The 23,978-nt window shown below is 41.5% G+C and overlaps 1 protein-coding gene across 1 annotated transcript in view; it reads right to left on the reverse strand.

Annotated features, from left to right (window-relative positions):
* Positions 1 to 9,196: 9,196 nt before the first annotated feature.
* Positions 9,197 to 23,978, reverse strand: part of CLIC4 (chloride intracellular channel 4) — a 59,400-nt gene continuing 44,618 nt past the window's right edge. Inside the window, exons 4-6 of the mRNA XM_054012146.1 lie at positions 22,488 to 22,594; positions 14,209 to 14,390; positions 9,197 to 13,330 (exon numbers count right to left, since the gene is read on the reverse strand). Coding sequence (XP_053868121.1) covers positions 13,166 to 13,330; positions 14,209 to 14,390; positions 22,488 to 22,594 — 454 coding nt within the window. The 3' untranslated portion in view covers positions 9,197 to 13,165. The remainder of the gene's footprint in view (positions 13,331 to 14,208; positions 14,391 to 22,487; positions 22,595 to 23,978) is intronic.

Raw genomic sequence — 23,978 nt, forward strand, 5'->3', positions numbered from 1 at the left:
GGTGCTGCTGATTTCCCACTGCAAGTGCATCAGGAACATGGGGAGAGGGTAAGACATTTTAGGGTCCAGTGGCTGATCTGGCCCTGAATTTAATGGATCAGGTACACAGCAGTGGCCTTTCCTTCCAACACCCCCCCGCGCCCCGATACTTTTTAATGTGGGCGTCAGGAGGTATATTAACACTGGAAGTGAGATATTTTTGTGACGCCTTATTAATATTCTTCTCTCCAGACTAATAATAAAAATCAGCTTCTGGCATTTGGGGTGTGCGAGGGGGGAAGCCATCCAATCCCTAGTGTAAGAGAGCGGCTCCCGCAGTAATGGAATGACATGGGACTATAAAAATGTTTCAGATCCCATCTGTGGAGCAGCATCACCCCACATGGCTTTGGAAGGAAGCTTCCCCATCACAGCTACAGCCTTTGGAGGTATTCTACTAGCTTAGAGTGACCTCTACAGGCCAACGTGTTCTGGACATCTCCCAGTCACCCAGCCCTTCAAAACTGATACCCGGGGAGGGGGCGAAAAGAAGTGTGTAAGACAAATGCATGGAAACTAGATTCACAGAGGGGCCTATCCTGTTCCCATTTAAATCAAATGAAGCTTTGTCACTGATGTGGATAGCAGCAGAATCAGGCCCATGGAGTTCCATGAAGCCACCCGCCCAGAGTACGAGGGAGCTCAGTGGTTAAGGTATTCCTGCTCCTCCGCAGACTTCCTGTGGGGATTGCAGCACTTTTCTGCCTCACGGGGGTAAGTGAGAATGAACTGCATTACAGATAAGAGCTTGCATGTGCTCTGATGCTATGGAAAGCCATAGAAGTACCTCAGACAAAAAAGGACCTCTCACACCAGATCCCTTGGGTTTTGTGGCTGGTGGCCATTTCAGATTCAAATATTTACCCTTAAAGGAGCCTGTTTAATAAATGTTCCAAGCATGTCGCAGGCATGAGGAATATGTGTAATAGATGATCAGGACATCATCAGTCAAAAGTGTTGTAGAGGGTTAGAAGCAACTGGGGGGAGGGATCGCTCAGTGGTTTGAGCATTGGCCTGCTAAACCCAGGGTTGTGAGCTCAATTCTTGAGGGGGCCACTGAGGGATCTGGGGCAAACTCAGTACTTGGTCCTGCTAGTGAAGGTAGGGGGCTGGACTCAGGGTCCCTTTCAGTTCTATGACAGGGGTATATCTCCATATTTAACTTACTGACATGTTGGCCTCTCTAACAATTGATTAACAATCTAATAAAGCACCTCAGTCATTTACTAACCCTTGGTATTGACCTCCTTTGTAAAACCACCATGGAGACTCTAAGGTTACATCAACACTACAAGCTAGGGCCGTGATGTCCCTCCTTGTGTATACACACTTGTGGGAGCTTGAGAAGAGCTAGCACAAATATAAATAGCTGTGGAGCACAGGCAGTGGCGGCATGGCTGAGTCACGCCAAGGAGGATTATCCAACAAGTCTGCCTTACAGGGATTGTTTTTGCTGCCTAAAAGGACAAGCAGGAGTGGAAGGAAGCAGCAAATACACTGGAGAGGCAGCGGGATGCCAGGGGAGGACGATTCCGGACTGGGCTGTTATGAGACCTGGGTTCTATTCTCGGCTCTGGCTAGAGATGACCGCGCAAACCAGGCACATCCCCTCTCCGTGCCTCTTGTTTCGGCTCCATCTCTGTCCTGTCTGCTTAGATTACAAGCTCTCCGAAGGAGGGAGAGTGGGAAGGACGGTCAAGTCAAAGGGGCACCAGACAGGGACTCAAGAAACTGGAGTTCTGTTCCAGGCAAGGTAACAGACTTCCCATGTGACCTTGGGCAAGGCACCAATACACCCCAAGTCACAGTTCTCCATTTACAAAATGGGGATAATATTCCATACCCCTTCTGTGCGGGTGAAATCCCTTGCTGATTGGGAGCTTCTCTGATACTGTACTGATGAGATCACAAGTACCTAGAGAGGTGTATGGACAGCACCTAGCACAATCCAGGCTCCATCTGGGTTGGGATCTATACATCCTATTGTTGTATAAATAACCACAAGCTTGGTGTAGGCATAGCTCATTCTGGCCATGAATAAAGATGCAGATTGCTTGATTTGAGTGCCAGGTTACACTGTAAACAAGGGTGTGCTAGGCTGTGTGCTGGAGACTGTGTTTTCAAATTAGTTGAGATAAGTGGAAACCCCCTGAATTGATTCGCTTGAAATGTAGATCAGGTGAGTACAAAAGTGATGGGTCCTTACACAATCTGCAAAGCGATTGGTCGCTACATGAGCTGTGCAACATCCAAACCACCTACGCTCAAGAAGAATAGATGTTAGTAGCTAGGGAAAAACGTATAAAAACTGCGTAGTGTGTGCTATGACTTGGAAGTGTGGTTTCACCCTGAGTCTGGGCCTGGCCAGGGTAGGCCTAGAATTGTTCCACCCTAAAAACGTAGCCTGAGTGATGAGTTGGAGCTGAACTGAGTTTTTGGATCCCAAAGACTAGGATGAAGTGTTCTTCCAGAACTGGACAAGATGTTCTGGATAAACCACATGGAATAACTCTTGGAGGAACACTTGGGACCCTCATTGAAGTGGGCAGAGACCCTTACTGATCGGGAATCCTACCTTGGCATTTCTAAGCAGAACAGTTTCCCACCCTGATCCTCATTCTTGGGGCACGCTTTCTCCCTACAGCCTGTGGCTTTGCACAAAGACTTCTGCTGAGCAAAAGATGCAAGAAAACAGGGCTCCCATGAAGAGAGTCATTCAGGAAATTCCCTGGCAGCCAAACCAGCGTAGAGGCCCATTGCTCAATACAAAATTCTTAGGGTGAAATGGATGCTGTGGAGACCTGTGTGTTCCAGGCTGGGTAGGGATTAGGCGCACAGCAATGATATAATAAAAATGGGAGCATGACCTCAATTCCTATCAACTGACAATGTGTCTCTCCACTAGAGGAAATATTCCCAGGCGTTATCCCTGCTGCTCCATCTTCCAATGTTAGCTTGGGCTGGGCCTTTTGCCCACCCCACCCCACCCCACCCAGTTTCCTCTGCTCTCCATCTTGAAACGAAGGGATGAATAGGCCTCCCTTTTTGTCACATGTTCTAGTCTGGCATCACCACCCAAGGCATCTTTAGAGGCAGGACTCCTGGGTCTTATTCCCAGCATTGAGGCTGACTGGGTAACCTTAGGCAAGACACAGCACCCCTGTGCCTCAGTTTCATAGAATATCAGGGTTGGAAGGGACCTCAAGAGGTATCTAGTCCAACCCCCTGCTCAAAGCAGGACCAACCCCAACTAAATCCCCCAATGACCCCCTCAAGGATTGAACTCACAACCCTGGGTTTAGCAGGCCAATGCTCAAACCACTAAGCCATCCCTCCTCCCCCAAATGGATACTCAACAGGTGACCTTATCTCCTTCTCCACTAACCTGTAGGGAGACTGAGCATTAGAAGACACGTATAGTAGGAATTTAAAATAAGGGGAACCCAGCTCTCCCTCCTCCGCTCCCAGGTTTGGGTAAGCAGCACTCCTCTATGGATCCCCCTCTGCTCCTTAGCAGGTGCTGTAAGAGCTCCTTGCTCCTGGTTTCAGGCTTTAGCCACTGGGTGTGCATCACCCCATTTCACAGCAGATGAGAATGAACTAGACTGGCCCCTTGTAGTCAACAGAGCAAAGTGAGGCCCAAGTGACGCACAGAGGCAGTGGCAGAGCCCAGCACAGAGGGCAGAACGATACCTAGAGCGACCCCCAACGTAGCTCTAAAGTTCAGCTCTTCCCAGCCCTGGTGGGCTCTAACCAGTCAGGACTTGTGCTAGGTTAAAGGCCTTTCACTCATCTTCCACTGCAACTTCAGCTCATTATGAAATCCTGACTGCAGGAGATGTTAACAGTCAAAATTTATGGCTTACAGTTTCCCATTAACAGCCTTGGCAGGGGAAGCGCTGGAGAGGGATGAAAGCTGCGCCGGGCGAGCTGGATGTCAGATTAAGACTTCAAAGATTTCTAATATGTCGGCGACATTCTGATGCTACACAAACCCTCTCGCTCAAGTTTGGTGGCACTTTCAACCCAGGCGAGCTGGCCGGTACTGGCCACCTTACACATGGGCTGGTAACCCATGTACTTTTCAGCAAGGACAGAGGCTAAGCCACACCAGTGCTGACAGTCCACCAATGCCTTCCCACAATTGCCTCTGGCTGCCCAGGACAGAAAAGTTCTCCCACAATTCACTGGAAAAGAACCCATGTGGCTCAGTTCTCTGCAGCCCAAAAGCAGCCTGGGGGGGTGCCCCACGAAGTCCTAGTGACTCAAAGGGGCAAGTGCAGCTCTCATGAGGACACAGTCAGGGATGGCTTTCCAGCAAGGCTGCTCACAGCCAGGCAAAGGCAGTCTGGGTGCTGGGAGTGAACTCTGCAGTAAAGACCTACCCTAATTGGGCTACAGTGGGTGTCGCATGACTAGGGCCTTTGGATGGGAACATACAAAACCAGAGCGCTTCAGCAAACTCAGTTCCCATTACAACATCAGTTACTTCGGGTTTTCAGTGTTGCCAGCTCTTGAGATTTCATCACAAATCTCAGTAGTTGCTGTTCTCCTTAAAGCCCTGCCTCCTGGAGTCATGTGAATACATGAAGAAATCTTCACTTTAAAAAAAAGTTTCTAGCCCTAGTGGCGACAGAATAAAGCTGAGAAACATGAGCCCTTAATTGCTCCAAACACTAGAAAATTAATATAAAGAGCCCTGATTTTTCTCCTCCTCCCCTCCCCCACACACTGAAGGTGTGGAGATAAAGCTACATAGCTATGCAGGCTGGAGCATTGTCTAATTGTTACTGTAGAGGAATCGTTGTCGTCAAGACTCCTCAGCATATACATTAAGGGCAAAATTAGTGATGGTTGAGATCCAGATCCTAGTTAGTCTCATTGCTTGACTTTTGGTGGGAGCAGGCTGGGGGGGGGGGGGGGGGGGAGGAAGGGGGTTGAACTAGAGCTGTGTCTACTCCTGGGCTGAGTTTCCATCATGACCACTGTTGTCTGATCCTGGGCAAGTCAGTCAATCCCCGTGGCTCACTTTCCCCTCCGTAAGATGGGGCTAACATTGACTTACCCATCTCCCAGGGTGGTTCGCAGGTTAAGGTTCTGAGATGCTGAAACAGAAAGGACCAAGCCTGCTCCCTCGACATCAGATACAGAAGAGACCCTGTCTCATGTAACCCGTTGTTCCACTGGAGCATTATTCCCTACAGAACACCCTTGGTGTGTTTGGCAGAGTCTTGAGTGGCTCCACTGAAGAAGCTTGTCACAGTTCCCTTTATAACTTCGCCATAGTCGAATAAACTTCACGTGACAGTAAAGTTTCCCATTCATTCACAATTCGACTTTGCCCCATGAATTCACAGTTAGGGACATAACACCATTAGTCTTTCTTCCCTCTCTGCCTTAGATGGAAAAACACCACTCCTGAGCACTCCGGTTGCATGGAAGGAAAGGGACATTTCAACCAGTTTAACCTTCAAGCTCACTTACTGAACAATATTACTTTAACCAGAGCTTCTGTATGTGGAATCCTCTTTTTTTTTTTTTTTTTTTTTAAACTGACAAAAATCCTTCTCCTGGTCCTGCCAAGCCCTCTGTCTTAGTGATCAAAAGAGTTGAAAATGTCCCCTGGCATCCACTTTATTAATTCAGTTGTTTTTGAAGTTCTCATGTTTGATCTTTGTCTTTTAACAACTTTTTTCATCTCTCTGTCCAGCAGGAAGAACACAGCAGCTCTTCTCCTGATTCAAAGAATCATGAGCTCTCTTTTCTCCAGCCCTGGAATGCATCCAGCATCAGTCGAGAGAGCTCGTCAAAAATGTAGCCAGACCAAGTGCTATAAATCTACTGCAAGAAAGTTCCGCTTAGTTGCATATCCCACATTACTTGTTTGTGCATTGTGGGGACAGGCTAGGACCTGAGGCCTCTTAATTTCAGAAAGTGCCAAGCACATTGCCTCTGAAAATCAGGCCCCTTTAAGGTATCTTAAATTGGGCCCTCAAAAGTCACTGTTTACTTTTGGTAAACTTGGCTACCATACCAGATTGGCAGCATAGGTAATTCTAGCTTGCACATTCACCCTAAAGCATCCCCAAATCGCTTCAATGCTCTTTCTATACAGACTCACAGGCATGTGTACGCACACATCTACCGAAATGCAAGTGAACAGCCAGGGCATAGCAAATTCCAAAACAAAGGGGGAGGTATGAGGAAGGAGGTTCTGGCCAGGATACCAAACTAAAGCCCTATGCTTTTCTGAAAAGTGTCCCCATGTCCTCTGGCATTCCTAGAGCAGTCTGGACTACTTTGCACTTAAAGATCTCAGTTGAAAGTCTTTCCCATCATCTAACCTATCCAAGTTTTATGTCACTTGGAAAGTGGGGCTGTGTTAGTCAGGCCAAGCTCCCATCCTCTGATTCCAGAGAGCATTTCAAGCCTGTTACTTCCGACATCTAAACCATCCCCTTTGTTAGGCATGGATTTTTACCTACCCTTAAGGGCAGCCAGGGTGCTTAGGAGGATCCGTGATGCCTTTCAGGAGCTGGAGAAGATAGCCTCTTGCAGCACTGATTGTGCATCACTGTCCTAGAGCCTTTGGACCCACCTACATACGTCCATTGATTTTATGACTGACCTGAATATTGAAATAAAACTCAAAAATGGAACACAAAAAACTCTTCCTGACCCATTCTTGGCCACCCTCCGAGCAAATGAGGCAAACTAGCTTAAAAAGTGGGTTCCTTAGTCTTCCACCAGGGCACGGCTTGCAGACATTGGCAGGGTGTCCTGGCCCAGTTTGTGACTGTATTTTACTGCCGCTTATAAGGGAGTTCAGTGAAGGAGGAAGTAATTAGGGAATTGTTTCTGGAATTTCCATAGCCCAATTATTACAGCAGCTTTTGGCTATTAGTATCTTTTAACCTCTCGGCAATAAAAACCTGGAGCCCCATTAAATGTACTAATTGCTAAAGGAATGAACCAAGACAACTCCGGATTTTAAAAATCCATATATATAAAAATGTAGTAGCCCTAGGTAAAAATGAAACCATTTTAACAGTTCATAGAAATAAACTAACACCGTTCAGCAAAAATATCACATAAATAAGTTGATTAGCCCCCAAAAGAATATTTCCACACAAGAGGCTGGCTTTCAAGGCTAGTGCCAATACAAGCCCAGCCATTGTGTGCAACTTCAAGGGGAACCAATATTCCAACAGAACCAGATCTCTCCTTGGCCGAATACCAATGGCTAGCGGGCGGCTCAGCATGGGTCATTATGAACAGGCTGAAGTAGAAAAGAGAAATGAGAAGAGGGCAATTCAAGCATCCTTCAGTCCTGGCCCTTCCCACTGGCAAATGCAGCAATGCTGGCAATCGTCGTTGACAAAACTCCAACTGACTTCACTGGGAGCAGGGCCGCATCCTTCGAGACTAGTCTGAGTTGCAAAGTTCGGACCCAGACTTGTCCAAAGTTCAAAGATGTTGGATCAGGACCATCACTGAAACCAACGTAGGGTGAATGCTGTAGTCGGGGTCATATGTGACACATTCATGATGTGTCTTTGTAACTACACCTACACCCTTCAAGATTTTAAGCTTTCCCTGCCTACACTGACCATAGCCAGCATCTTCATGGCACTGTTTGGGGAGTGGTCTCCACAGCATCTGAGGCCAACCAGCCAGTTTCTTCTGGCTGGGACACCCAGCCGGGATTATGTGCACTAACAATCTAGGCACCCATTTTTAAAGCATCTTAAAAGCAGAGTTTAGAGAAACACAGGAGATTGTTAAATAAAGAGCAGTTCAGACTTACTGCAGCAAAGAGCACTAAGCAAACAAGCTCATTACCTATCCTTTACATATTGCTTGGTGTGGGCAGAAGTCTTCTGTTCTACCCCCCAGATTGCTTGTTGTTTCCCTTCATTCCGCTCTCCAGATTTGCAAGGCAGCATATGTCCCGCTTAGATTTCAAGAAAGTGCTGGAATTTGGTAATGTACAAGATGACTGTAGATCTCTTTATGGCAAAAATCAGGCTCTCTCTGATCTCCCACAAACGCCAAAGGATCTGGAGTTAGTTCACATTCTGATAGGAGGGCCTGCATCCTTTTCTGGATGCCTCAAAACAACACAGGCAGTAAACTCTTTTCTGGATTACCACATTCTAGACCTGCAATCAGTCCACCTATCCACAGTGAAGTGGATGAGTGTTGATGATGTAGTCTTAGCATGGGTTTAGGCTCCAAATTCTTTCAGAGGGCAGCCTTGGTATTTTAGAATGCAAACTACATCATCCAAGGCTGTAACGGTCTTTCATTTGGCATGTTGAGTGTAGATGACTGCATCCTGAAGCACATTCTCCAGAACACAAATCTCCTTGTAAATCAAATGTGAGATCTACTTCACACCCCCATGGTGAACAAGATGATGAATGGCTGGCTTAGCAACCCCCTGGATATTCTTAGAACCTTCCTATGGAAATTGACTACTTGACTGGGTATTGACAGGTTAGAGAGCAAAGATGGAAGTTTTCAGGCTGAAACATTGCTAAGCAGAAGCCCTGAGAGGTGTGTGGTTGAAACTCAGAACCGAAGTATCCCAGCTTGGGACCCAAACTCTTTTCTGTAACAAAGAGTCAGTTAAGCCCTCCACAGTTGAGATGGAAATTTTTTATTGGAACATGATGAAAAATGGCTTTTCAACAAAAAAACCCATTTTCATGGGAAATTTGACTTAAAAAAAGAAAACTGCAAAGTGAAAGTTTCTTTTTTGGTAAAATGTTTTGGTCTTCAATTTTTGAAAACCAAAGTTATTTAAAAAAACCAAACCCCCAAATTTTTAAAAAGTTTTCTATCAAAAGAGATTTTCCATTGGAAAGATTGAAAAATGATCATTTTAAAACGTTTCTTGTGAAAAAAATTGGCATTTTTAAACTCGTTCTAGTCAACACTCCTCCAGAGTGCGTAAATATTATACCTAGTTACAGAAAGATAGACCGAGGTTAAATGCAACTAGAGGTCACAAGGCCAATGGCAAAACTGGGAATTGTATGCCCTAAAGCTGGCTTTAACTGTCAGACAATAAAAATAGTGTATACAGTAGTGCATCACAACACACCCTCTTGAATAGTTGGATAAGTGCATACACAAAATCATCAAGATCTGCTTGGTAGTGAAAATATAATTTTATTTTTAGCTGCCAGCAATATACTGGTATATCTGTAAAAGATGATCCAGAGAGTGACAGACATAAGCATACTACAATAAACTGTATGGACTTGTCAAGTTTTTCTGCATACCACGCTCCAATTCCAGATGTTCAGTTCTGGGAGTTTGCATCTCACCCCACTTCATCCCACCCACATACAAAAGGCAAGAATTAGTGTCACAAGATAAGTGGGCTGACTTGGGAGAGAAAGTTTTGTTCCAAAGATTCTCGTTTAACATGTTCAAATCATTATCTGAATGGCAGAGTACATTTTGCTGTTCTTAGCCACTGTGTTCTATGGAGATCGATATCATGGTTTGGCTCAACACAGTCAGTTTTTTTTTCATGTGTCTGTTCCTTTGATATGAAACGCTAATTTGCTTCCTTAGCATAGAAAGTTGATTTAGTCTTTTTTCTGATCAAGGAACTGCACACAAGTCTTTTCAATCAGTTTAGACAGACCTGTTCCAGAAAATTACCAATTTCATGGGAAAAATATAATTATGCAACTACACGGCTGCAGTCGTCCATGTGGGATTTTGAGTGCCTGAGAGAAACAGACACATAGGAAATGTTTGGAGTGCATGAAATCATTTCAAGGGTTCACATGCATCCCGCTCAAACAGGTTTGCACATGTAGGAAGTCTTTTCCAGAAAGGAAAACTTTGTTTAAAAACCAAATTCACGTGTATACCTCGTTCTCCAGTCAACGCGGGAGGGAATGGGGACAGGGAGTTTCCCATTAATAAGGGTTACTGTAAGTGCTGGTCATTGGGGTCAGACTGAAGTCCTCTTTCCATAGTATACATATAGCACAGCTGGCTAATCCCAGCACACATCACCCTGCCAAAGCTCTGCGGGTCTGACCTGCAGGGACGACCTGTAGAGGCGAAACTCTGTTCAGTCTCTACTAAGTTCTTGGCCTCTCTGCTGAGGATGCCAACAAGTGGGACAGCAATAGTGATGCATTGCAACCCAGATACCAATCCCCTAGGAAATCAGAAAGACAGCAACGCATTTCAGACGTCAGCAAGCGGCCACCACATGGCATATCCCCTTTCAGTTACGAACCAACCAGAGCCTCGTTTGAGCTTTGACTAGAAGGGAAAAGCGCGTTTTTAGTTGCCGTCCAATCTCTGACACTCAATAGCTCATTGTATTGAGACAAGAAATACATCAATGGGTGCCAGAGACAGCAAGAGCTTTAACTTGGTTCCCAAGCTTTTAACCGTGTCAGCCATTAAAATTACTTAGTTGTAGCATATTATATTCAACATCCATGTTTTGAGGATGATAGTTAAGAGATTATTGAAGGGAAATTACAAAGCATCTATGGTTTATACTAGACTACAGGCCTGATATTTTAACAAGGTAAGTGTGTATATGAAGTGTGTATATGCCTGCTTTTTTGTGGGCAGTTACCAAGTTTCTACACTCAACTGTGGTCACTGTATATACAAATGGTTAATTATGATCATGCGCATCCAGTTACCCAGCACACACACAAGCTGTGTGCATACAAGGTGCCTAATTTGTTTACAAAAAAAATTGGGCCTGATCGCTAATTAAAAAAACTCCAAAGGGCCATCCTGATCTAAATTTAATATAGATTATTAATTTCAATTGATTAAGTCATACCCAAAATTAAACTGATTCCTATATTCCATTTTTAGTTGAGCATTTTAAGCTATACAAAGGCAAAAAGCACCAAACCAATAAACTTCCATTGTTACCCTCCTTGTGTTATTAACAACTAAACAAAACCACGTTTTAATCTGACAAAAAATGAAATAATTCCTATCTCTGGATGTAGCACTGGCAAGTATTAAACCCCTAAAGAAAATTTTTACTGCTAGACAAACTTTATTCATGGTGTGAATGGGCCTTTAGGATACAGTGAATATAAAAAGGCTACAGATCATTTTTAACCCGGCTGCTCTGTAGATTTTCCTTTCAGCTCCTGAACACCTCTGCAATAAATCATAATAGGGTTTGATTTTAAGTGTATCGATCGCTGTCTTTGAAAAGACAAGTAACAATTGAGAGTTGTTACAATAATGGAATTCTAGACTTAAGAAGGCAAGACAAAGGCACCGCAAGCCACGTATACAAAGATGGAGTACTCTATTACTTATTTAAAGCTAACTTTATGGATACGTGAAGTAGCAAAAGCAGGATGCTTAGAAAGTCATGCTGTTTTTCATAAAACTAGTGCTTACCAAAATGTTAGTGTAAAAAAGTGTGTTTCTGTGAGCATTTTCGTGTTATTGCAGTAGGTTTAATATCAGAAAAACAACCTACAAGGAATAGCACTTTCCAGACTTCTAAAATCAGTTAAATATAAAAAAGTATCACCACAAAAAATAGGTTAATGCTCTTTGGAGTAGGGTTTGATGGCCTCTAAAATAACCTAGTAATTTATTTCATGCATCAAAACCTTGCCTTTTTGTATTAAAAAAGAAAACTATTCCCTGGTTTAGAAATATTTGAAAATTGCTTTTTAGAAAATTGCAGTGCTATTCCTCAGTGTTGCTGCAGAAAACCTAAATGTAGAGTAGTGCAATGATTACGGATATGCAAAATTGCCGTCCAGGTATGTAGACAAGTGACAGTCAGGGGATAAATTCATTCCTAGAAAGGCTGGCACTTCACAGAGCATTATTTTTAAAGAGAAAACAAGAGAGGGCTTTTCGTTTAGAAAAATGCATATTGTATGTTAAGGCAAATATTCTCTTTTAAAGGTCACTTACACATGCTTCAGAAAAAAAATCTTTAAAAAATTCTCAGCAAGATTTCTACTCTAGCTGCTGTGTGTGTGTGTCAGTCTTGCATTGCTAATCATTGCACTCCTAGCTATCATATACAGTAGCTATTTGTCAACTAGAACCCTAAAGTTTACATGTACATTGTTTACGACAGCACAGTTTTCCTAAATAAATGTTACTAGGACGACCTACACAGAACAAAGGCTCTTTACTACCAAAAAAGTAGCCACTTGCAGTTCTTAAAATGAACCAATGGTGGGTGTCTAGCTCTTTTGGTTTCTTCATGATGCGCCATCAAAATGACCTTCTGCTAACTGTTGATCTGGTGTGACCCAAAACTCAGTTCAGACAGCACCAACCATTACTAGCGCTCATTGGGCTCCAGAAGGCCCAGACCTAAACACAGTCTCTGAGAAGCCCCTAAACAAAATTCAGACCAAGATCCCAACTCCTGCAGTTTGGGGCATTCATATCTGGGTCTGTGATGGCCATATTTCAGGGGGGAGAGGGGATTGTTTGTAATCCAACAGTTATTTAACAGTATTTTTTTGTCTTGGGTTTTTTTTTTGTTTTTTTTTTTTAATATATATATATTGCCAAGTATTCTGCAAAAGGCTTTTTTGGAAATAAGATCCTTTGGTATATGACTGGGATAGACAAGCAGGTACAGATCAGTATGTTGTAGATAACTATTTTATCCTATATGCAAACCTTTAAGAAGTAGTAAATTCCAAAATACATAAATATTTCTTGTACCATATACCAAGAGAATATTGTGGACCAATTAGTGAATTTCAAAAGCGTGTCTACACAGAAATGGACCAAATGTTTGCAAGTTTAGCTATAGTTAATAGATAAAGAAAAGGAGTGGAGGAAAATAACCCTTTATGCTGGGGTGTTTAGGGTACCCCAATGCAACATTAAACAAACTGAATTAATGATAATCTTCATATTTGCTGCTAAAGAAGGTAAAGAAAAACAAGCCTCATTACTCCTGTTTTGCAAATTTAGGTAATTACTGTACCTGCTCTATCCAACGTAACATTGAATAACTGCAAATTCATGCAAAATAAATTGTTATTTTATATGCAAAAGAGCAGTCTGTTAGGAGAAGCATTCTGTTATGGAATATGTGAGAAGTCATCTCTTTTGCAAGTGCTGTTTAGTTAGTGAGTCTCTTCGCTACATCACTGTAAGCTATTTCAATCTCTTTGTCTCCGGGACAAGTATTGGTGAATTCATCCCTGCTGTAGGCATTGGTCAGGTATCTCCAAATCCCTGCCATTTGCTTGGGAATATCAAAATTGCGATATTTTTTGGCAACCACCTAGAACAAAAAAAGAAAAATGCAATGACTACTTCACGTCCTTTACGTTACATCAATTCTTGCATTCTTTGTCACACTAACCCCACAGAGTATAAACCCTGCAATGTAACTTCCATTAAAGATCAAACAAAATCAGTAGATCTTGTCCTTCTGGTATGTATGTGGACCTGGTGGTACACTATATGCTTCAGTTTATCTGAAGACAATGAGCAAACTAGTACTACAGATTAACTATTGCTACAACCAGGCATATACATTTAACCTGGGGCTCCATCTGCAGTGTGAGACTGCCTAGAACAGTGCAAGAGAAGGGAACAGAAATCAGACCATGGTAATAAAGAAAAATCTTCATTTCTGCAGACTTATGCTCTCCCATCTCCCAGATCTTTCAGGTGTGTCTAACCTATATTTGGAATTGTGCAATTTACCTGTATTACTAAGGCCATTTTCTATACAGATAGAAAAAACATGTGCTTAATGAAACAGGGAAAAACTGTAGTCATATGGTTGTTCTTTCTTCTTAAAAAGTCTCATGACTTCCTTGTTTCTACAGTGCATTAAAACCTGGCTTGACTTGGCCCATAAATCCTTGTTTCCTAGTTATCTGTTAGGTCTCACTGTAACTAGGGTAGGCACAGAAGTTTCACAGACATTTCAAGAAGCTTTCATTAAATTATTATGCATTGCTGTTAATATTGTGGTTACACTTAACGAGGACATATGTATTGAGCCTTATTTACCAAGTTCATTGCAATGGGATGGGATCCAGGATCTTGTACGTTTTTTCTAACTTTTACTTCTATTATTTTGTAGTATATTATATCCACTGTAAGAAATTAACTGAAATGACTGTGGTCCCTCCCAATAAAATCATTTACCTTGACAATGTGTAGTTTAGGTAGCAGATTGCAGTCTGCTAAAGTCATCTCATTGCCATCCAGAAACTTGCGGACAGAAACTGGGATATCCTCCATGCTGTTCTCATCTATCTCATCAGGGAGAGGAGTATTCAGGTACTCATCCAGTTTCTGCAGAGTTTTCAAGAGGCTACGTTCCAAAGCTGCAGGAAAGGAATACAGTTTTAAGCGAGAACAATAAAGAGGAAGGAAAGAAAGCCACAAAGCAGTTTTCAAAGAGTTATCAATCTATTCACTATAGATATCTATACAGGAAGCATGTCTGGTTCTTGCATCCTCTTCCTGATGCAATGTAATGCGAGAGAATTGGCTAAGCTTAAAGCACCTCAGTAATGCACTGAGAAGGGATTAGTTTATAGACAATCTGTTTTTTACAATTCACGTTTTAAGAAAAGTATGAATTCAGGACTTGTATATTAAGTGGAAAGAAGTGTGTCTCTACAAAATTCCAATCTATCTCCTTTTACTTACTGTAGTACATCAGATGCACTTTATAATAGTTACTTGGCACACATGTAGCCCTACATACCACTAAGTCTGCTTACATGGATTTGCATTGCTGTGATACCCATGCCAGTGCCAAACACTGAAAGCGACATTCGGTCTCCTTTGCCATAGCTATTATGGCAAAGGAGCTTTAGTGGTAGCCAGTAGCATTACACACTGAATTGAAATCTGTGCTACCTACCAAAACTGGACAAACTGAAGTTTAATCTTAGGTCTTGTCTACGTGGAAACAGGCACAGAAATAACTAAATCAGCTGTCATTCACACCTTCAGCACATGTCTGTGTGGATGCACTTATTCTGGAATAAGAGAACCCCTATGTCAGAATAGGGCTCTCTATTCCAGAACAAGTGCATCCACACAGATATACACTCAAGTAACTGAAGGTGTAAATTAACAGCTGATTTAGTTATTTCAGTGCCCGTTCCCATGTAGACAAACTCTTAGCTCTTCCTTATTTTGTCAGCTTGACATAACTTAAAGTCATTAAAATATACCCTGTAAGGGTTTATTGCTATCTAAGGTCTGGTCTAAATACAAGCTTGCACCAGTTTAGTTAAATCACTGCAAAACCCTAGGTGGGCACTTATTTGCCATTTAAGAATGGCTTATGTCATTTTATCTTAAATCTGTTCCTAACCGAAATAAGGGTACATCTACACTACAGGGGGGAGTCGATTTAAGATACGCAAATTCAGCTACGTGAATAGCGTAGCTGAATTCGACGTATCGCAGCCGACTTACCCCGCTGTGAGGACGGCGGCAAAATCGACTTCTGCGGCTTTCTGTCGGCGGCGCTTACTCCCACCTCCGCTGGTGGAGTAAGAGCGCCAATTCGGGGATCGATTGTCACGTCCCAACGGGACGCGATAAATCGATCCCCGAGAGGTCGATTTCTACCCGCCAATTCAGGCGGGTAGTGTAGACCTAGCCTAAGTCACACAAGATTTGCTCTGATTTAACTAAAACAGAATCATACAAACATAGGACTGGAAGGGACCTCAATAGGTCATCTAGTCCAGTCCCCTGAACTGAGGCAGGACTAAGTATAATCTAGACCATCCCTGGCAGATGTCTGACTAATCTGTTCTTTAAAACCTCCACTGAAGGAGATTCCACAACTTCCCTAAGTGATTTGTTGCAGTTCTTAACTACCCTTAGCATTAGGAAGTTTTTCCTAATGTCCAACCTAAATCTCCCTTGATGCAATTTAAGGCCATTACTTCTTGTCCTGTCCTCTCAGTAGTTAAGAAGAACATTTATCAGCATCCTCTTTATAACAAGATTTTATGTATTTGAAGATTATTTTCATGTCCCCACCACCACCACTCTTCTCTTCTCCAGACTAAAGAAATCCAATTTTTTCCACTTTCTTCATAGGTCATGTTTTCTAGACCTTTAATCATTTTTTTTTCTCTCCTCTGGACTTCCTCCAATTTGTCCACATCTTCTCTGAAGCGTGGTGTCCAGAACTGGACACAATACTCCAGTTGAGGTCCTATCAGCACTGAGAAGAGTAGAATTATTTCTCAGGTCTTGCTTATAACTCCTCCTACTCATACAGGCCAGAATGATGTTCACTTTCTTTGCAACAGTATTAGATTGGTGACTCATTTGGTTTGTGATCTACTATAACCCCAAGATCCTTTTCTGTAATACTCGGTCCCAGACAGACATTTCCCATTGTGTATTTGTGCAACAGATAGTTTCTTCTTAAGTGTGGTACTTTGCATTTGTCCTTATTGAATTTTTTCTTATTTACCTCAGGCCACTTCTTCGGTTTGTCAAGATCATTTTGAATTCTAATCCTGTCCTCTGAAGTGCTTGCAACTCCTCCAAGCTTGGTATTGTCTGCAAACTTTATACATCTACTCTCTATGCCATTATCCAAACAATTTATGAAGATATTGAATAGAACCAGACCCAGGACAGATGCCTGCAGGACCCACTCAATATGCCCTTCCAGCTTGATTGTGAACCATGGATAACTACTTTCTGACTATGCTTTTCCAACCAGTTGTCCACCCAGTGCATCTAGGCTGTACTTCCCTAATTTGTTTGAGACGGTCATGTGAAACAGTATCAAAAGCTTTAATAAAGTAGAGATATATCACTTCTACTACTTCCTCCCTAGCCACAAGGCTTGTTACCTTGTCAAAGAAGGATATTAAGTTGGTTTGACATAATTTGTTCCTGACAAATCCATGTTGATTTATTTATCACCCTATTATCTTCGAGGTGCTTACAAACTGACTGCTTGATTATTTGCTCCATTATCTTTCCAGGTACTGAAGTTAAGTTGAGTGGTCTATAATTCCCGAGGTTATCTTTATTCCTCTTTTTATAGAGGGACGCTATATTTGCCCTTTTCCCAGACTCCACAAGTTCTCAAAGATAACTGCAAATGGCTCAGACATCTCTTCAGCCAGTTCCTTAAGTATTCTAGGATGCACTTCATCAGGTCACGCCAACTTGAAGACACCTACCTTGTTTACATAATTCTTAACTTATTCTTTTCCCATTTTAGCCTCAGATTGTATCCCATTTACACTGATGGTCACTATATTAATTATCCAATCACTGCTACTTTTTTTTTTTTTTTGGTGAAAACTGACACCAGAAAGGCATTTAACATTTCATCCATTGCTGCATTTTCTGTTAGTCTTTCCCTCTTCATTGAGTAATGGGCCCATCATGTCCTTGGTCTTCCTCTTGCTTTTAATGTATTTGTAAAATGTTTTCTTGTTACCCTTTCTGACCCTAGCTAGTTTGATCTTTTTTTTTGCCTTGGCCTTTTTAATTTTGTCCCCACACACTTGTGTATTTTTATATTCATCCTTCATAATTTGACCTTGCTTCCACTTTTTGCATGTTTTTTTTTTTTTTTTTTTTTTTTTAGTTTCAAGTCGCTGAAGATCTCCTGGTTAAGCCAAGGTACTCTCAGTTTTGAAAGCACATGTTAAATTTGTTGCAACTCTGCAGGCAGATAAGTCTGAACTCTTGCATCCGAAGAAGTGGGCTGTAGTCCACGAAAGCTTATGCTCTAATAAATTTGTTAGTCTCTAAGGTGCCACAAGTACTCCTGTTCTTTTTGCGGATACAGACTAACACTGCTGCTACTCTGAAATCTGAACTCTTGATAAATCAAATTAATCAAAGACAACAGCAGAGGGCAGTAGAGTCCATAAAACAAATACAAACCTAATTCTGCAACACTGGTTATATTGGAAGAATTTTCTCTTTTCTAAATGTAAACACTGCAGAAAAATAGTAGGATTGTGTGTTTTACTTATATTCAACTGCAACCACCATTTAGGAATAAAATAAGATTCCTCTGATTATTCAAGGGTCCATCCAATCCTGCATTGCTCATGGCCTGTCAGTCTCAAAATTTGGGGTGTTATCAGAAAGCAGTAGCGCTTCTCAAATATTGCTATTTACTCTTCACATGGCAAGGTTAAAGCTTTATACCTTTTAAAAAATATGCAAGCCGATGAAATGAGTAAATCAAAACCTTGGATCTGAACATCCTAAATGCTGGGATACTTCAGATATGAAGTTTGCAGCACACTCCCACCACCAGTCCAAAGCAGTTGAAAATCTTTAAAGAACACTAAGTTCTATGTGAAATTTGGTACTGTGTGTTCAGGTGATTAGTATAAATAGATATTTAACAAGATTCCGCCCCCTCCCCCTTTCACACGGCTAAAACTTCTATACGTTTTATAGGCAAGTTTGAAGTCTGCGCAAGTTTACAACCAACCTCTCCCCCGAGACGGTATTTATAATGCTGATAAGCTTTTTATAGAAGAAATGGAATTGCTCTGTTCTAGTTTATTACTACTATATGTTGACCTAGTTATTGGAATGTTTACTATATGAATACATTGGTTTAGTTTAATGGGTAGCTGTAGGAAAACAACTTGGAAGGAAACAATGACTCAAGATAAGCCACTTCTCCACAAGCCCTGGAGGGTTAAGAGACAATGCCATTACAGGAAAAGCCTGGGAACCAGATGATCAAAAGGATTATAGCAGTTTGAAAAGTCTCCCTCTCAGGAGATGGTGGGGAGCTGGGGCAATCAGACTGACATGCAGACACATGCTGGGGATGTCTGAAGAAAGTAGGGCTACCTAGTTTACCATCAGAAGACAATAAGACTTAAGATAAGATAGAGACACGGTTAGATTTTTAAACTCCCCTTTTCTCTAAATGCTTTGTTCCTACTGTTAAAAACAAAACTATACTTTGGTTTTCAGAGGCTGTTTGATCAGGAAGAACAATAGATGTCAGAATTCAGTCCGACCTGCTGAGTAAGCACTCTCAATACACAGGGTACTGTAGTGCAAAGCCCTATCTAGGAGTGGGATAATTGTGGAATTCTACCCAGGATAGGTAAAGGCATTGGGACTGACACCCGAGGGGGTGCACTGAGAGAGTCCAAGGAGTCAAATGCAGCGAGCCCTGTGACCCACCTCTTCATGGTTTCAAAGTAAAAATAATTTTAAAACTGTATCCTTACTTGTTAAAAGTAGTTCCTTAGGCTGTTGGAACAGATTTTAGAAACCTTATTTACTTCAAGATATTTATGCTACCTTAGTTTCAGAGTGCAGTGCAAACCGTACACAGATTGGTCAGTGTCAATTGTATACAACACTCATGTTAACACAGGGATGCTCTGGTTACATATGCTATGCTGCAGGGGACAGTTTAAAGTAATAAAACCCCAAATCCAAATTTTATTGGAGTTTTAAGAAATCATGGGTGTGTTTCAATTGAATGCTGCTTGAACGCAGCATTGCCTAACTAGGATTCTCTCTTTAGAAATGCTGAAATCCTTTTGTCAAATCCTGTATCTTGAATTAAATGATATTTTAAAGTAACAGCTAAGAGTCCATAGCCCTACAACAACAAAATCCATCAGGGAGATACTACAGAGCAGAATTGTTCTGAATATTGTTTTCTTGAACACAGCTGCTATAATAGATCCCTGGGGCAGAAGGTTGCTTGGCAACTGGGAGTTCTTATTTACCAATAAGAAATTTAATCTAAGGTCTACATGTTGCAAACTGAACAACCCATTGTGCCTTTAGTCTGGATTGGCTATGTCATTTTGAGGTTAGATGGTTATTCCTAGCAGCAACAAAGCAAGAGAAAAAGTATGAGACATAGTTTTACTTAAAATTATGGTTGAGCACCACTCAAAGTTAAAGCAGTCAGAGGACCAGATAGCTTCTAGTTTAATAGTAAATAAATTACTCTAATACACACGTTCAAATCTGGTCAGAGTCTGGTGGAATGGATGATGAGTGACCATCCTTGTTATCAATACAGTTCCTTAGCAGCTTCATTTTAACCAGGATTTGGTGTCTCTTGTAAAAAAAAAAATTCTTTGGATGACAACCCCAATAAACAGGAGCCACCATGTGTGTAGTAACAGAAGTCATGAGCGAGTATTATGCCATTATCCAACAAGTTTGAAAACATACCCTAAAAATTAACATCTATTTTAGAAGGGTAAAAAAAATATTTCAACCTCAAGTGTATGCAACTGATTACAGGTCACACTGATAGTCCAGATACAGCAAAGGAAGTGCACTAGAGTATCAATAATTGTAAGGGGTTATCAGACATCTGCTCATTAATGCGCTGGCATATGGATTGGTAGCAAGTGTGTGAACGAGACTGTTTACTTATCCAGCCTATTTTCTTGCTCTTTTGTAACTGGTATTTGCATTTTATTTACCCTTTGTGGCTTCTGATATGTCTGCCGTCTTCACGTAAAAATATAACCCAGGAAAACTCTGCCACAGTGGCAGAGTACGCAAATTAGATTTACAAGCCTCCAGCTGGCAGAGGCTACCTGGATGATGTAAAGGTTGCAACTGACCTTTGAACAGCAGGATACCAATTGGGATGACAGCAGCTTGTATTTGCTAGACAAAGGATCTAGACCAGAGTTAGCTCTAGGGAAGAGCTGCTCAGAGAAACCAAAGGTTGAAACAAGCAGCAGCAAGATACAAGACCAAAAGGAAGAGAAATGTGAATTTACAGATGTTTAATATTAAACTGATTCTTTAATGTTCCCTGCGACTTTTCTCAATCATGAAATTAATGAGCCTATGATCACTTTAAGAGTTAAAACGCTACCCAGTGTCCAGTGGCACAGCACTCAAACTGAAAACTTATAGCAGTGGGGGAAGGGAGTGAAGGTGGATTCTGAAGATGGGAGGGATTGAGGCCTTCAGGCGACTGCAGGAAGGCATTGAACTCTTTCAGCACTAGTTTATCGGAAAGTACACTCATTCTCAGAGTTAAACGTTAATTAAAACCCCGGTTTTACACACAAGTCCTTAACTTTATCATGGACAGCACTTTATCATGGACAGCAAATCAATGCATTTCACATCTCTGCTTTTCAATAAATTACTAAGAATTACTACTGCTGTCCAGGTCCGTTTCTAATGAATTTTTGTGCACAGTTTAAGAGCCGAAGTCTGCTTCTACCCGTCTTGGGTTGGAGTTTCAGAGGTGCTGAACACCAACAGCCTCAAATGAAATCAACAGGAACTGTGGATATTTAGCATCTCTGAATGTTAGGCCACTAGTTGCCAATGGGGAACCCAAAGTAAGCTTCCAGGGTAGAATAAGTCTCTAAATACACAGAATATTTCAAAGTAAATGTGATTAACTATAAAGGAACACTGTCAGTTTAAAAGCGTGACCAGGTGACCAAGACGCCCATAAGTTTAGTGTACATCTGGCTAAAAATTCAGATGTTGAAATGCACTATCTACGGAGTCAGTTTACAGCATGTCACAGGGAGGCTGCATGGGGGCAAGTTGAGCATCACGGCACATTTCAAAGAAGTTGCATCTCATGGTTAAATTCCCCAAATGGGTATTTACAACAGTCTAGACAGTCAGTTTGACTAGACAGCCTAACTGGTCTGGTTCTCTCAAGGCAGATTCGGAGTCACTGGTTCAGAGATCATTAACTCAAAAGACTAAAAGCCACCTACCCAATCATGGAGATTTTGATTAATATGATTTAAGATTTACAGTCAGCCATTACAAACTAAAATAGCTTGTTTGTGTGTTTTACACCCTTAAAATGCACCAGTAATTAAGGGGCAGGTCCACTAATGGTACCAATAGTAACAAATGAATTGCAAGACATAAACCCCTCAATTAATAGGACCATCAAATTAGTCCAGAATTAGTAACTGACATCAGCTGCCCCTAGGAGGAAAAAGGAAGTGAGGTTAAGTGTTGTGTGATGAGGACAGACAGAGTGAAAGTAGTGCTGTCCCATGTTACATGTGTAGCCCTCAGAACTGCCAACAATACCTTAGTTTGCCCTGAATAGTGTCTTTATGTAGTTTAAACACACCCATCAAAGAGGTGATCTGGGTAGCCCTGGACTTTCTGGGAGCAAAATCAGATTCAAGGGATGTCTAGTTCAGGGAAGTTATTTGTGGACATCAGCAGTGCTGCCTGGACACAACCTCTACCATACCATGTTCTACCTTGTAGAAGGGAAAATAGTACAAAACAATAGAAAGAAAACAAAAGAGAAACAAAAGAAAAAAGAAAAGAAAAGAGAAAGAGAAAACAAAAGAAAAAAACAAAAGAGAACGAATACGAAAGAGAAAGAACGACAGCTGCTCTTGCCAAACCCACAACCCAATGAAATACCAGGCACTAGAGATTACAGGACTGAGGTCTCCTACCTTCATTGGCCTCTGGTCTGGAATTCTTGATAAATGCAGAAAATTTGGCAAAGATGTCCATTCCAGCGGTGTTTGATTCTGGGTGCTTTGGTGAAAGCTTTAAGTACCTAAGCAGAAAGATGCAATAGTTTGTGGGCAAATATTCCAATAGCAGTTCTACTGCAATATTCAGCAGAAACAATATGACCAGTCAGCCATGTATTTATTAGCATTAAGCAGGCAAAGAAATGTGTACACTCTACTTAGGTTTTTAACACATTATATCAGTGGATTCCGACTGGTGATCAGTGGACCCGTGGGGTACGCAGACTATGTCTAAGATTTCCAAAGAAGTCATTACCTCCACTAAAAATTTCACAGGGGTCCACAAATGAAAAAAGGTTGAAAACCATTGTTCTATATTATGTGCATCTTTATTAAAAAAATGTAGTCATTTTCAGGCCCAAAATTTAAGTTTACAAGATCCAAATGGAAATGTTTAGTGTTTTTTAAAACAAATATCAATAAACTGTGTTGATTTAAACATTTGCAATGTTGCACTGAAGCAGTGCAATCAGAATCTGGAGATGAAACTGACTGCCAAATGTGAAACTGGCTGTTCTACTTTCACTGTAAACCTCAATGATCTGCAAATACTGAACAGCATAAACAGTGAAAGGGAAACTCAATTTTATTAACTTAAATTGGTATCAACAACATGCAAGGAATTTAAAAAAAAAAATTATGTTTAACCCAAGTGCCCCTTTAAAATGTTCTTTAGACTGGTCTCAACGTGACTTATCTATCTATAACATGAGTCAGGACCTGGAATTCTGAAGAACTTCAGTGCTTATTTCTGCGATAAGGATTACCAGAGGACATGCCAATTCCACTGGAGAATATGAAAAAACCTATATACAGCACGTAAAATGGGTATCCAGTTACATTGAGGGTCACAAAGCTAGGATTTCTGAGCTGGCTGTGGGTTTTAGTTACGTGTTCACCAGCAGAACCTTTAAAATTTTATGTTCTTTATATATTTGTAAAGATCAGGAGACTATAAAATGCCCAGCTAAGCTTTACAAACAAAAATGTTAATGCACAACCCTGTGCAAAGGGAAACACACTGCTCTTTTGAATACGGAGATCTGTCCTGTTGCTCTTTTCTGTGAAGCAGTGATCTTTTTAAAAGGTTCCTTGTCACTATGTAACTGGAATCTCTTGATCGATACAAACAATATTGTCAGGGCCCGCTCTAGGATGTTTAGAGTGCCATGAGTGGGGGAAAAAGGGGTTGAGTGGTGGAACAATGTGGCAGCCACCCTGATTGCCTCCCCTCCCCCCAGGCTGGCCCTGAATATTGCTGTCAGTTACACTGAAGAACAGTGCTCATTCTTGTCTAGTTAATGACAGGCAAACTTGTACTTATTTAAGTCAAGACTGCACTGATACTTTTCCTAAACATGAAAATTGGAATATTCAGTCAATGTGTTGAAATATGTACATTTTGAC

Source organism: Malaclemys terrapin, chromosome 22 (assembly GCF_027887155.1).
Source record: "Malaclemys terrapin pileata isolate rMalTer1 chromosome 22, rMalTer1.hap1, whole genome shotgun sequence".
Classification (NCBI taxonomy): Eukaryota; Metazoa; Chordata; order Testudines; family Emydidae; genus Malaclemys; species Malaclemys terrapin.